At 39.1% G+C, this 12,465-nt stretch overlaps 1 protein-coding gene across 2 annotated transcripts in view; it reads left to right on the top strand.

Moving 5' to 3' along the window:
* Positions 1-369: 369 nt before the first annotated feature.
* The window catches only part of NEK9 (NIMA related kinase 9), a 34,712-nt gene continuing 22,616 nt past the window's right edge, over positions 370-12,465 (top strand). For both annotated transcript variants that reach the window (XM_019733565.3, XM_019733564.3), the window contains exons 1-8: positions 370-735; positions 2,943-3,120; positions 4,807-4,862; positions 5,407-5,477; positions 6,747-6,852; positions 8,421-8,552; positions 9,782-9,892; positions 10,681-10,745. In XM_019733565.3, the coding sequence (XP_019589124.2) occupies positions 517-735; positions 2,943-3,120; positions 4,807-4,862; positions 5,407-5,477; positions 6,747-6,852; positions 8,421-8,552; positions 9,782-9,892; positions 10,681-10,745 (938 nt within the window). In that variant the 5' untranslated portion in view covers positions 370-516. The remainder of the gene's footprint in view (positions 736-2,942; positions 3,121-4,806; positions 4,863-5,406; positions 5,478-6,746; positions 6,853-8,420; positions 8,553-9,781; positions 9,893-10,680; positions 10,746-12,465) is intronic.

Raw genomic sequence — 12,465 nt, 5'->3', positions numbered from 1 at the left:
GCAAATATTCCCGCTTACTAGAATAACTCTCTAAACAAAGAGCGCTGTGCAACACTGGAAGGGACTGCTTGCCCAGTCACTGCCCTTCAGATGGACCTGTCGCCAAGATGAGACAGGACGAAATCTGGACCTGGAAGCTGTCTGGGGACCAGGCCAGGGATCGGGGAAGTGGTCTTACAGACCCATCGGTGACCTCCTTGCTCCTGCCAGAGCCCTTCGGTTCCACGTGGTCGCTACCACGCACCCGCCAACCCTCGCGAAGGCCTCACTTTCCACGCGGGTGGAAAGCGAAGAAAGCCGTGGCGCCCGAGACCCAGCAAGTGGGCCAGCGGAGGCGGAGAAAACCCTGCTGGGCCGGAAGTACCCAGAACCGCTTCCGGGTCAGGGGGAAGGCGCCACCATGGAACCTCGCCGGGTTGCAGGGCCGACGGAGAAGCGAGGCATCTGAAGCAAGAAGAGAAGCACAGCACGGCAAGAGCCACCAGGGACGCGCAGGCCGGTCCTGCGGCCGCCGCCATGTCCGTGCTGGGCGAGTACGAACGACACTGCGATTCCATCAACTCGGACTTCGGGAGCGAGTCCGGGAGTGGCGGGGACTCGGGCGCGGGGCCCAGCGCCAGTCCGGGGCCGCGAGCCGGCGGCGGCGCGCCGGAGCAGGAGGAGCTGCACTACATCCCCATCCGCGTCCTGGGCCGCGGCGCCTTCGGGGAGGCCACGCTGTACCGCCGCACGGAGGTAGCGGCCCCCGCTTCCGGCCGCCCCAGCCCCTCCGCAGCCCCGCGTTCCCCGCGTCTTGCGACTGGTCCTCTCGTAGTGCTTGGGTGCCCGCAGGGTATACGTCCCAGGGTCCGCTCCACCACTCTTCCAAGTCACCGGCACTAGGGATTCGTTACATCACTGGTTTTACTTACTGGTCGTTTTTGTTTAACCCGGGGAACTGAGCAAGTCATTGAACCTTCTCTTAGCCTTAGTTTCCCCATCTATAAAATGGGATTAGTAATAACTACCTTAAAATAATCTTTATTCTTAAAGGTTATTTTGAGACTTAAACAAAGGTGCTTTGCAAACTGTAAGTTATAAAGTGGTCCATGTTAAAGTGTTGCCAAAATTATTTCCTCTCAGCTCTCCAAGGTCATGGTGGGGAAGACGGGCATAGCTTCAAAATTCCCACATCAGTGGCAATTCTGCTCTTTGCCATTGTCTTTAAGTTCAGATGTGAACACTCAATTGGAAATTTTTCTTGAAGAGTAGGGAGATCGTTTACCCAGCAGCGTTTATGCCTGGGAAATACTTCTTTGGTATATTCTATGCCGTTAATTCTTAACTTTAGAGGGCACAAGGACCCCTTTGAGAACCTAATGTAAATATAATCACCCCATCCACATTTTCACATATACATATCCTTTGAAGAGATTCATGGATAGCTGACCCCCAAGTTCAGAATGAAGACTGATCTAAAACCTTGCAGTGGTGACTCTACTTGCAAAAACTAACCATAAACTGATTTTGGTCATTCACGTCTTAAAACTTTAGCTTTAGAATAGTTAAGCATTTAATGAGAGAACATGCTGGGGTTATTGAACGTGATTCATCCATCAGTGAGCCATCTGGAGTTCTGGTGTGTGTTCCAAACTAGCGTAGTTTTAAGGCTAAAAGATGGAGGTGGTTGCAAGAGAATATCTTTAAGTGTTCTTTTTTGTCATAATGCCACATTAATGTATGATGTTAGTGTTAGTATTCTGTTTTCTTATTTGTACTCAATATGAGAAAGGAGATAAGCATTAGTATTCCTGTTTTATAGTAAAAAAACAGACTATATTCAAGTGACTTGCTAGCTTAAATTAGAAGTAAGTCTTGGACTAGAATGGAGTTTTACATCTCCTTGCCCAAGCCTTTTCATTTTTATGTTGAACTTGATTACAGAGATTTTTTTAAGTGAAATTTGGTTACACTTCCCCAAACTGCGTAACATCCATATCACCAAATATTTTTAGATCTATGAATTTACGAAGGTTTAATTAGAAGCAAACCTTTCCCTCAAGAAGCTTGTATTTCAGTGGGAAGACAAGTTGGCTCCGTTAGTAAACAAATAGCATTTAAGTTGTATGTGTATATAAATGAATGCACAAGTGTCGTTTCAGTGTATGAACTCGGAAAATTAAGGGAGTAGTTGCATTGAATAAATGTACAGCAGAAAGCTCATCAGGACCTTCCCAAAAAAGTTCTAAAGTCCTAGCAGAGCCATTCTAGAGGATGGGGAGAGTAATTTAGGTGGGGGTGCTCCTGATCTGGGGAGCAATATCAGTAAAGAATTAGAGATATAAAAGTGAATGCATATTGGGAGCTGCAGGTTGAGTTTTCATGAATAGAGAAAAACATGATGCATAAAAGTGACAGGAGATAGAGTTACAAAATGGGCAGCATGAGTTAAGTGAACCCAGAGCTGTCAGTCATGACTTATTTTTATCCAGAAAGGGTAAATGAAAACCACTTGAGAAATCTAATTTTATAAAATTAGAGGCAAATTTAGTATTTCTATTTTACAAGCATCTGTGGTCAGCTGTAGGTAACCACTCTCCAGTTCTCTATTTCTCCAACATTCTAGCCCTATTACAATTCTCATCATGACTAACAATCTGTCTTAATGTCCCTCAACATAATCTTTGAGATCTACTTCCATCCCACATTTTTACCTGGAATTGACATAATGCATATTAAATGTAGCAACAATGTAATAGCATCTTAATATCCTACAGTAAATAACGATGCTCAATTGTATACAGAACCTTTAAAGTCTGTTCATGTTTTGTTTAAAGAAAAAAAGTAAAAGCAGTCAGTCTCTGCCCATCTAGGAAGTTTTCTTTCTAGGTTTACAGATCGTGTGTGGATTCATTTGCTGCCAGGGAGGAGAAAAGCACGATACCTCTATTGCTGTGTTGTAGGATGACTCATTGGTTGTGTGGAAGGAAGTTGATTTGATCCGACTGTCTGAGAAGGAGCGTCGTGACGCCTTGAATGAGGTTGTTATTCTGGCGCTGCTGCAGCATGACAATATTATTGCCTACTACAATCACTTCATGGACAATACCACCCTGCTCATTGAGCTGGAATATTGTAATGGTAAGGTGGAATTCGGTGGGACTTCCTCTGGCAATACATTCTTGTGCCCTTACTTACCTTGAGGCGGACGGAAAAAGAAAAGGCATACACAGTGATAAAAACTTTAAATGAATGTCTTGAGTTTAAGAGAAATAGTTCAGGCCCTGGAGAGTTTGTACAAAATGTGATGTACAAAATAAAAGGAGTGATTTCCCCCCCTGCATACTTAAATTATGCCTTGTAATTATAGTTCCATTTTCAAATTACTTGTTCAGTTGGATTTTCTATTCATTTTTCAAGTTTTTTTCTTATGAAATGGCGTGAGTTAGTCGTTAAAGGCGTAGTGTGGCTTGATGTAATAGTTAATGAAATCTTACAGGTGATATTGATTTATGTTGACTTCAGCCAAAGTTATCCTATTAAAAAGTGGTCCAAAGATCATAACTGAATGAAAATGATAGCATAGTAAAGCATGGCCTTATTTATCTAGTCTCTGATTTCTTTGGACCTAATTGTTAAGAAATAGACTCTGAACCCACATCCGAGCTTCACAACTTTTTAGCTCTGTAACATTGCACAAGAAACTTAACTTTTCTGTGTCTCAGCTTCCTCCTTTCAATATGAGTTTGTTGATAACAGTACCTACCTCCTAGGGTTATTATATTACATGACTGTAAAGCTCTTCACATACCAAACATTTGGTAAATAGCAAATGTTTGATACATACTGTACTAGCTATTATTCTTCTTACTACATAAGAGAATCCCCAAAGTTCTTTCTTACGTTGCATGCTAAAGAGGTCCCAGCTATTCACTTAAATCTCTAAGAGAAAGCTCCTAGACTCTTAACTTTCTTGTCTAGACTCTTGTATACCATGATTGTGCCTGGTTCTGATCAACCTTCAGTGTACAAGATTATAGTAGAGATTTTTGAAGTAGCAGAAGCTTTAAGTAGTTAACTTCCTTTGTGGTCAGGAGGATATAGAACAAATGGTACACTTACTGAAACTCTGAGTTACTAAATTACGGGGGGAAAGAAGCTGTGAAATATAGCCAGGGCTAAAGTGTTATAGTTGTGGGTAAGAAATAAAATGAACCATGATCATTTGCAATCTGTAGTACTTGATAAAGGAAAGAGAAGCAAATTCAGATTTACTACACAGGAATGAGTGAATTAGTAAAGGGAGTAATGACTGGAAACATTCTAAGGTGTACCCTAAATTTCAGGAAACCTTTTCAATGTTAAATAGAAGGAAAAAGAAGTCTGATATATACCTGTATATACAAAACAATGCATCACAGGTGTAACCCAAATGTTCTAGTAGTCACACTGAGAGTTAAAAAAATATTACAATTCCTTTAAGAGGAGTTTCAAAGAAAATCATCTGATTTTAAAGACAGTCAAGATAATTTCTCTGATTTCCTAGGAATGGTCTTTACTCTCATCTTTTCAAAAATGTCATACTTCCTGTTTTTGTATTGAGCCTCTTCTAGCGAGGGGAATTTTTGAAGAATATTTCTAATACAGTCCATGAGCGATGGGAAGAATTTTATACTCATGTGAAGAGCCAAGAGGGAAGAAATAGTTTCCTTTGGAGAAGAAGCAGAATCTTTCATTTCCTTGTGATACCTGTTAAAACCCTAGTAGATTCAGGAGCCAATCTTTTATCTGTTAAGTAATTCAAACCTGTCTCTTGTTTAATTGCAGGAGGGAACCTGTATGACAAAATCCTTCGTCAGAAGGACAAGTTGTTTGAGGAAGAGGTAATTCACATTTCTATGGAAGGAAGCTAAAATTATAATGTATTGCATTCTGGTTCTGTATTAACTCTTCCAACAATGAAGAGTGTTTTTTTCCTTTTGTTCAGACTCCTTCCAGGCTCTGGTTGCTATTCATGAGAAAGGAAACCTCTAACAAGGAAGCTGTCTATAGCTGCTTCCTAAACGGTTTATCTCCACATGATTCTCTATGGGCTTTCTTTCCTGGTTCTATTACTGCATACTGGTACGCCCAGTTTTCTATACCTTTGCATTCTTCCTGGATTTCTTTCCACAAGTCTGTTTCATCATATTATATTTTATAATGACATTGGAACTATTTTATGTGACCTGCTCTTTCTTTTTGCCCCTACCACTTTTCTTTGCCTACTCAACCTACAAGCAAGAGATGTCAAATCATGTTGAATCATAACCTCTGGTTGTAGCTTCCTTTTTGTGTGTGTGTGTGTGTGTGTGTGTGTGTGTGTGTGTTTAAATGGAATTTTTTTGTTTGTTTCCAGTCCAGATATAATTTATTCTCTCTCTCCAGATGGTGGTGTGGTACCTATTTCAGATCGTTTCAGCAGTGAGCTGTATCCATAAAGCTGGAATCCTTCATAGGTAATGAGTTAAAAACTATGGGATGGATTCCTCCCCACCAATCCAACCCCCACCTTGGGTATCTTCCATCACCACTGTTATTTTCTTGATTAAGCAGTCAAGGCTTTTACATTGGTATATTTTAGAAAGGAAATAGTGAATAACGAGGGGTGTTAGTTTTACTTCCTGAATTTAAACCATGTTTGTGATCTAGGAACAATTTCCTCAGTAGCTAAGTACTGCTCAGTCATTTCTTTAAGAGATATTTTAGAGTTCATTTCATTACATTAATTCATCAGTAAAGTCTAGAAGCCACTATGAGAAGTGGTATTACATTGGTTGGAATTCATAGTAAATGCTTTCTCTGAGCAATAATACTTGGCAATTATTTTTTAATTCTATAATTAAGTTCTTTTAATTTAAATAAAAAACCTCTTTAGTTTGTATAATTAGCTGTGCAATTTTACTAGATCTTTGGGAGGGGAGAAACAGCTTTCTATTCATTTCTAGCTATAGGAGAGAACTATTATAAACATTTCCACATCGTTATATCCTTCTTGAGTCATTGGCCGTTGCTAGAGATTAATGTTGAAACTGTTAGTATTTCTTTTTTTGTTGGTCTGTTGTTAACATATTTCTTGATTGCTATTGAATGGCTGCTGTTGCATATTATTTTCTTTTCACAAGTTACAAAAAATATTGTTCTGATTTTTTTATTCACCTCTTTCAATAAAGGAAGCCAGAATGTGGACCAGGCACAGTTTATTTGTTTTACATATGGTCAATTCATCTTGAGAAAAATAGCCAGTGATTTTATTTAGGTGATCTACACAGCCTTATCATGTTGCTGTGGGGACATATAGCCTCTTCTCTTTTCTTAAGAGATTTGAAACTTTGCAACCAAGTGTTAAAATTGCCTGACTACCTCTAAATTCCAGGCATAAGTGGTAATTGAAGAGGCAGTGCACCCTATAGGAATTATAATTACCTGGGACACCATTTGTTTGTCTGACATTCTCAACTTTTCCTAATGGGCTTTGGTGGTGTGGGAGACTAGGTGTGCTGTGAAGCCCTGGAGGAGGATTTAGTTCTCTGCCTCCACTTCTCCCAAGTGTCCTTTTTAGTGTTAAAGTGCGTGTGCAAGTGATGGCCACTCTTTGAGATCCAATAACAGTCTGAGCAGTGGTGACACACTCATTTTTATTCTGTACTAATCCTGGGCATGGTGGGGCTAAGACAAAATAATTGACTATATGGGCTTACTGTGCAGCATCTTTTTTTTTTTTCCAGAGATATAAAGACATTAAATATTTTTCTGACCAAGGCAAACCTGATAAAACTTGGAGATTATGGACTAGCAAAGAAACTTAATTCTGAGTATTCCATGGCTGAGACAGTAAGTATGTGTTGCCCTTGTCGTACTTTTTTTCTTTCTTTTCCTTTCCAGCACCATGAGATATAACTGTACTCCCTAAATTTCACATGCTGTTTTCAGTATTCCTGCCAGTTCTCCATGCTTACAAAGCAAGTCTTCAGGAGTCTTTTTCCTTTGGCTCGGTAACGGGCATTTATATGCTCAGGTGTTCACTCAAGAGTCATTGTTCACATTACAGTTCTGACCTCATGGCCCTTTCTAGCACTGACTAGAATCTTTCAAGCAATAAAATGCTTTACCTTTCTCTCCAGCCTAGGATCTTAAGTAGATTTCACTTTATCTTTTATTTAATGTTTGAGCTGAGGATGTTAGACATCTCCTTTGAATTCTTCTGGTTCAGAAGCCCTGTATTACAAATAAAGGCTGATGCCCAGAGAATAGTCTGATTTTTGATATCACACAGTCTTAACTGCAGGGCTCCTTTCTCACCTGATCCTAAGAAATACCATTGGTGAAGAGTGGACGCAAGTTGGTCTTGATATATAGTGATAACATCCTGTTAGGATAGTGATAACATCCTGTTAAGAATTCTAACACCCAGTCATTACTCTTCTGGTTTCACAATGCTCTGTTCTTAAAAGAACTTGAAAATATAAATTAATGCAGTTAATTTTGTTCTGATGATGTTTTTCTGATAGTGTTGAGATAATGCCCCCAAGGATGCTGACAGCCAGGCTTGGGAGTCTCTGCTTCAGGGACTCTGTCTGCATTTATATGATGGCACCAAATGGAGCTTCTGAGAAAGCAGTCCTGTCCGTATATGAATTTTTCTCATCAAGAATAATCTGACAAATCCAAGATTTGACTTTTCTTAGCCAGTTAAATGCAAAGATGGAATTGATATGAAAATTTATAAATGCCATGTAAGCCATCTGAAAAAGTATTTGCTGATTCAAGATGGCTGTCAGTTTTCTTAGAACTTCTGGGGCCCTCATCTCTCTTGGGAGAGACTTGACCTCCATTCAGGACATTTTTTATTTCCAAACCCATTTTTGAATTCAAGAAACCTTTTCCATATTTGAAATAAATTCACTAGCTTTATTAGTATTACAAACGTCAAATTGAGCCGTTTAAAAAGTTTCATTACTATGCATTTCGATTAGAACTTTTAACCCCTTTATTCAGCTATCTTTTCCCCACTGCTGGTTTTTTGGGTTTTATTTTTTTTCCCTTGGGGAACTTCTCCTCCGTATGTCTTTATCTGTATGAAGTCTTCAGTGGGCCTTGACTGCCCATAGCCTCTGTGATCTAGGCCTCACAGAACTGTCGCGGCTCCCAAATTACCATAGTGCCTTTACTATAGAGATTAAGATTAAAAAGAGATTGTTCCTTTCTAAGGGGCCCAAGAAATTTGATGCGAATAAGATTTCTCCCCATTGTGGCATCATCTCATAAAAACCACTATGGAATATGCTGATGAATGCTTTATGGTTGTTAGTACTAGTTCCTGGGAAATTGAACTTAGTTGTTGAACTATTAATATGGTTACCTCAGAAAAGAAGTTACTCTTTGTTTTCTTTGTTGTACAGCTCGTGGGAACTCCATATTACATGTCACCAGAGCTCTGCCAAGGAGTAAAATATAATTTCAAGTCTGATATCTGGGCAGTAGGCTGTGTCATTTTTGAACTGCTTACACTAAAGAGAACATTTGATGCTACAGTAAGTTGATGTGTTTTCCCCACATTCTCCTTGTAAGTGGTACAACTTGATTGAGGGAATCAACTTCATTTATCCCTGAGTTTCTTGAACTGAAATCAAGTGTAGGCAAAAATAACAACTTTAGTCGTGTATTATTAAAATACTGTAGACTAGATTTATCTCCAACTTGAATTTCCCTTTGAAATAATCATAAGCAGTTTGAGCACTGTACTTGAAATTTGTTAACTATAATTTTAAAACTGGCTCTAGGATCAACGATGTGATGCTACAGTTTAGATAAGCCATTTCCTTCCTGTGCTTCAGCTATATCATTTTTTAAAAGCGAAGGCAAATTATGTAATATTAAAGTGTTTTGATCTTTTTTATGAAAAGTTATTCACTGACTCTTATTAAAGATTATTATTGTTTTATGGATCCCTTTAAATATTTTTTCTTCTTAAGTCCACTGTAAAGCAGTGCTTCTCAAACTTTAATACATGTAGGAAATCACCTGGGCATCTTGTTAAAATGCTGACTCTGTTTTAGTAAGTCTGGGGTAGGGCTGAAAGCTTCCAGCTGATGCTGATGCTACTAGTCCGAGAAAAATGAGTTTTGGAGTCATATTTTCACTGGAATTATAGCTCCTTTTTTTACTATCTGTAGTCTTGGACAAGTTACTTTACATCTCTGAATTGGTAATGATAACAACCTCTTTCTGTGGTGTTTGCAGTGGTTGAAAAAGATCAAATATATAACATGCCTGTCTAGCACATAGTGTTCTCAATAAAGGTTTTGATAGTATTATAATAATATTGTCATTATCATATTATTATTCACTACCTTGTCTGCTGGAGCAGAGTATCACCTGTATAACCATTATTAGGAAATATAAATTAGGAGGCAAATTAGTTGGCAAAGGAGGTACTTAAAGCCAAGAAGCATGGCTAACCTTACTTTCCTTTTTCTTGGGATTCAGTTGAAGGGTCAGATTATAATATATTCTGAGTATTATGCTATTAGCACATAGTCGTATCTCCATGTTGGCCAGTTGGCTTCATTCCGTCTGATAGCAGCAGTGCATCCCTAAGCATTGCTTGCTGATGCATACTAATAGTTATAAAAAAAGTCAGACCTAAGGCAGAACCATTACCACTTCTTTAAATACTCACAGACATCTCAGAGCCCCGGCTGGTAGATTATAATAATGTCTTCTTTGTAAAACCAAGAACAATGCAATCATTTTCTCATAGAATCCACTCAACCTGTGTGTGAAGATTGTACAAGGAATCCGGGCCATGGAAGTTGATTCTAGCCAGTACTCTTTGGAGCTGATTCAAATGGTCCATGCGTGCCTCGACCAGGTAAGTGTGACTTACGTATTGATTTCAGTTTAGTGTTTTCCCTCCCAGCTTTAGTGTTTGGGGTCTGACATAGGAGAACCTGCACAAAACCACATCCACGCCCCAGCTAGGATGTATTTGTGGCTGTACCCAGAAGAACGGGCGTTGGCAATTGATAGTTGTGTGCGTCAGCCAGCAAATTCTTTACTAATTTGTGAAAATGACTTTACCATTTAAATTTAGCTTCATTTTTGTGATGATTAATTTTTGTAACTTGATTTTATAAAAGTATAGTCATAGGTAATTTAGAGTTCTTAATGTGCAGAATGTTCATAGTTTTCATATTTCACAGTCTGCCTTGCACTGTAGCTCTAGGTCAGTATTCAAAGTATGGTCCATGAACCACAAGCATTAGAATCGCCAGGGAATGGGGGAGGGGTTTACAAGTAAAAAAATGAAGATCCCTGGGCCCCACCCCAGACAGACTACATCAAAATCTCCGTGATCAAAACCCAGAAATCTTTATTTGTAACAAGCTTATTATGTACTATGTATATATTGAAATTTAAGAGCTACTGTCCTAACTGAGCAAATGAGTAAAGCACATTTTCATTCACGTACAGTGTTGGTGATAATGAGATAAGCATGAAACATGACTTAAGAAATTATGTTTTTTGAAACAAAAGGGATAACAAATGGTGGTCTTTGAATAATTAACCAACAGCCTTCTAGAGGAAGTAAAATGCTTCTTTAGATCCCATTTTGCCCATTCCCTTTAAATTAAAACTAGCGCCATTTGTACTTTTTAGGATCCTGAGCAGAGACCCACTGCAGATGAATTGCTAGATCATCCCCTTCTCAGAAAACGCAGGAGGTAAAATACAAAGAATTTGCTCTGTTGTCTTTCCGTAGGTGGTTAACTGTTAGAGGCTTGATCAGAGTACCACAGAGAGGGTGGTGTTTCCTGACTTGGCCATTCTACTTTCTACCGACATCTCCGCTTGCATTGTTTGAGGGTAGCTTCTGAATTTTACTTCCTTAGCCAGTGCTGTTTTGTTCTAAATTTATACTGATGAGACCCTAGGTTGCGGTGCTCCCCTCGTCTGTGAGTTTTACTCTAGAGTTGGGGCAGTAGAGTGTATTAGTTAAGAGAGGGGGGCTTTGGACTGAAACATCCTTAGGTTTGTATCTGAGTTCTGTTATTATCTTTGTCAAGTTATTTAACATCTCTGTTCCTTAATTTTCTCCTCTCTAAAGTGAGGTAGGGTGAGGATTAAAGGAGGTAATTCAAATAAAGTGCTCAGCCCCGGGCCTGGCACAAGGTACTTAACAATTGTTAGATAGTGGTATAGATTTGGACCAGGCCTTTCTTTTTTAAGGTGTTCCTTTAGATGGTAGGTTAGAGCTGGAGGGGTCCTATTCAGATACCTTTTGCCCATTTCCCAAAGTCGAGCTTGATTGAGCCCTGACAAGTTGTTTCCTGAGATTTGTTCTGTGTTAGAGGGCTCTAGAGGTAGGAAGGAGGCCCTTTATCCCTCACTTCCTAGAGGAGGCTTCAAACCCTAATTTGTTTGAAGAAGTGTTCTTTAACCTTTCTTAAATGTTCTAGTCAGTATTTGATCCTTTTGTACTATTTTTGTCTTACTTCCCTTCATCCTTCCCTACCAGTTCTTTGTTTCTATACCTTCCCAATATTCAAACATTTACTATGCTCTTTTTCAAGTCTTGCCCTTTAGATTTCCACAATCTTTTCTTTTTCATTAGTACCTTTATTCTATTGTGTTGTTTAATTCATCTTGTCTGGTTCATTTTCAGAACAGCGTTTAGTGCCTAGAATTATGTGTCATATTCCAGATAAACTACTGTGCATGACCTTCCTTTTATGATCTGTGTGTATATCCAGGCAGTATCACCCGTTGGAGCTGAGGAAGCATATTTAAATGTTTTATCTGACTTAATTCCCAAGAGTGTAATCACTACTTTAATCTCTTATTTAAATATTTCCATTGATAATTTTTAATTGCAATTTGTATTGAGATAATTGTGTATTTACATGCAGGACTTTGTTAGAACTTTGTACTTTGATGGAAAAACGTAAGACAAAGAGCTTTCCAGGTAAAGCACAGGCACGGAAAGTTGTAGAACATATTCCGGAAACACCAAGTCCTGTTTTGCTAGATTAGTGCTTCTAGACTTGGGGCTCTCAAGAGCAACAAACACGTCAAGAGCTTTCCAAAAATACTGATGTCTAAGTACCACCCCAGGAATTGAGCTACGATTGATTTAACCCTGGGCTAAAACATGGGGTATAGTAGAAGGAAGGCAAGCTGGAAAGGTAGGCAGAGAATCTTGAGTACCAAATGAAGGAATTTGTGCTTACTTCAAGAGATAGTACAGAAGTATTGGATGGTTATGAGAGGACTGTTCATGTGATGAGAGATAAGCCTAAGTTATTTAGCAGTGCTAATATCAGTGTTAAGTCAGTATAAGACTGATTAAAGTAGATTGGAACTGTGCTGAGACCAGTTGGGAGGTGCTGCTATAGGCCAGGTGGGAAGTAAATCTGCCTAGATCGAAGGAGGTGAGACTGGAAA

Source organism: Rhinolophus sinicus, chromosome 3 (genome assembly GCF_057876585.1).
Source record: "Rhinolophus sinicus isolate RSI-liver-muscle chromosome 3, RSI-T2T, whole genome shotgun sequence".
NCBI classification, from domain to species: domain Eukaryota; kingdom Metazoa; phylum Chordata; class Mammalia; order Chiroptera; family Rhinolophidae; genus Rhinolophus; species Rhinolophus sinicus.
Note: the sequence above shows the minus strand (reverse complement) of the source record. Positions and strands in the feature narration are given on the sequence as shown.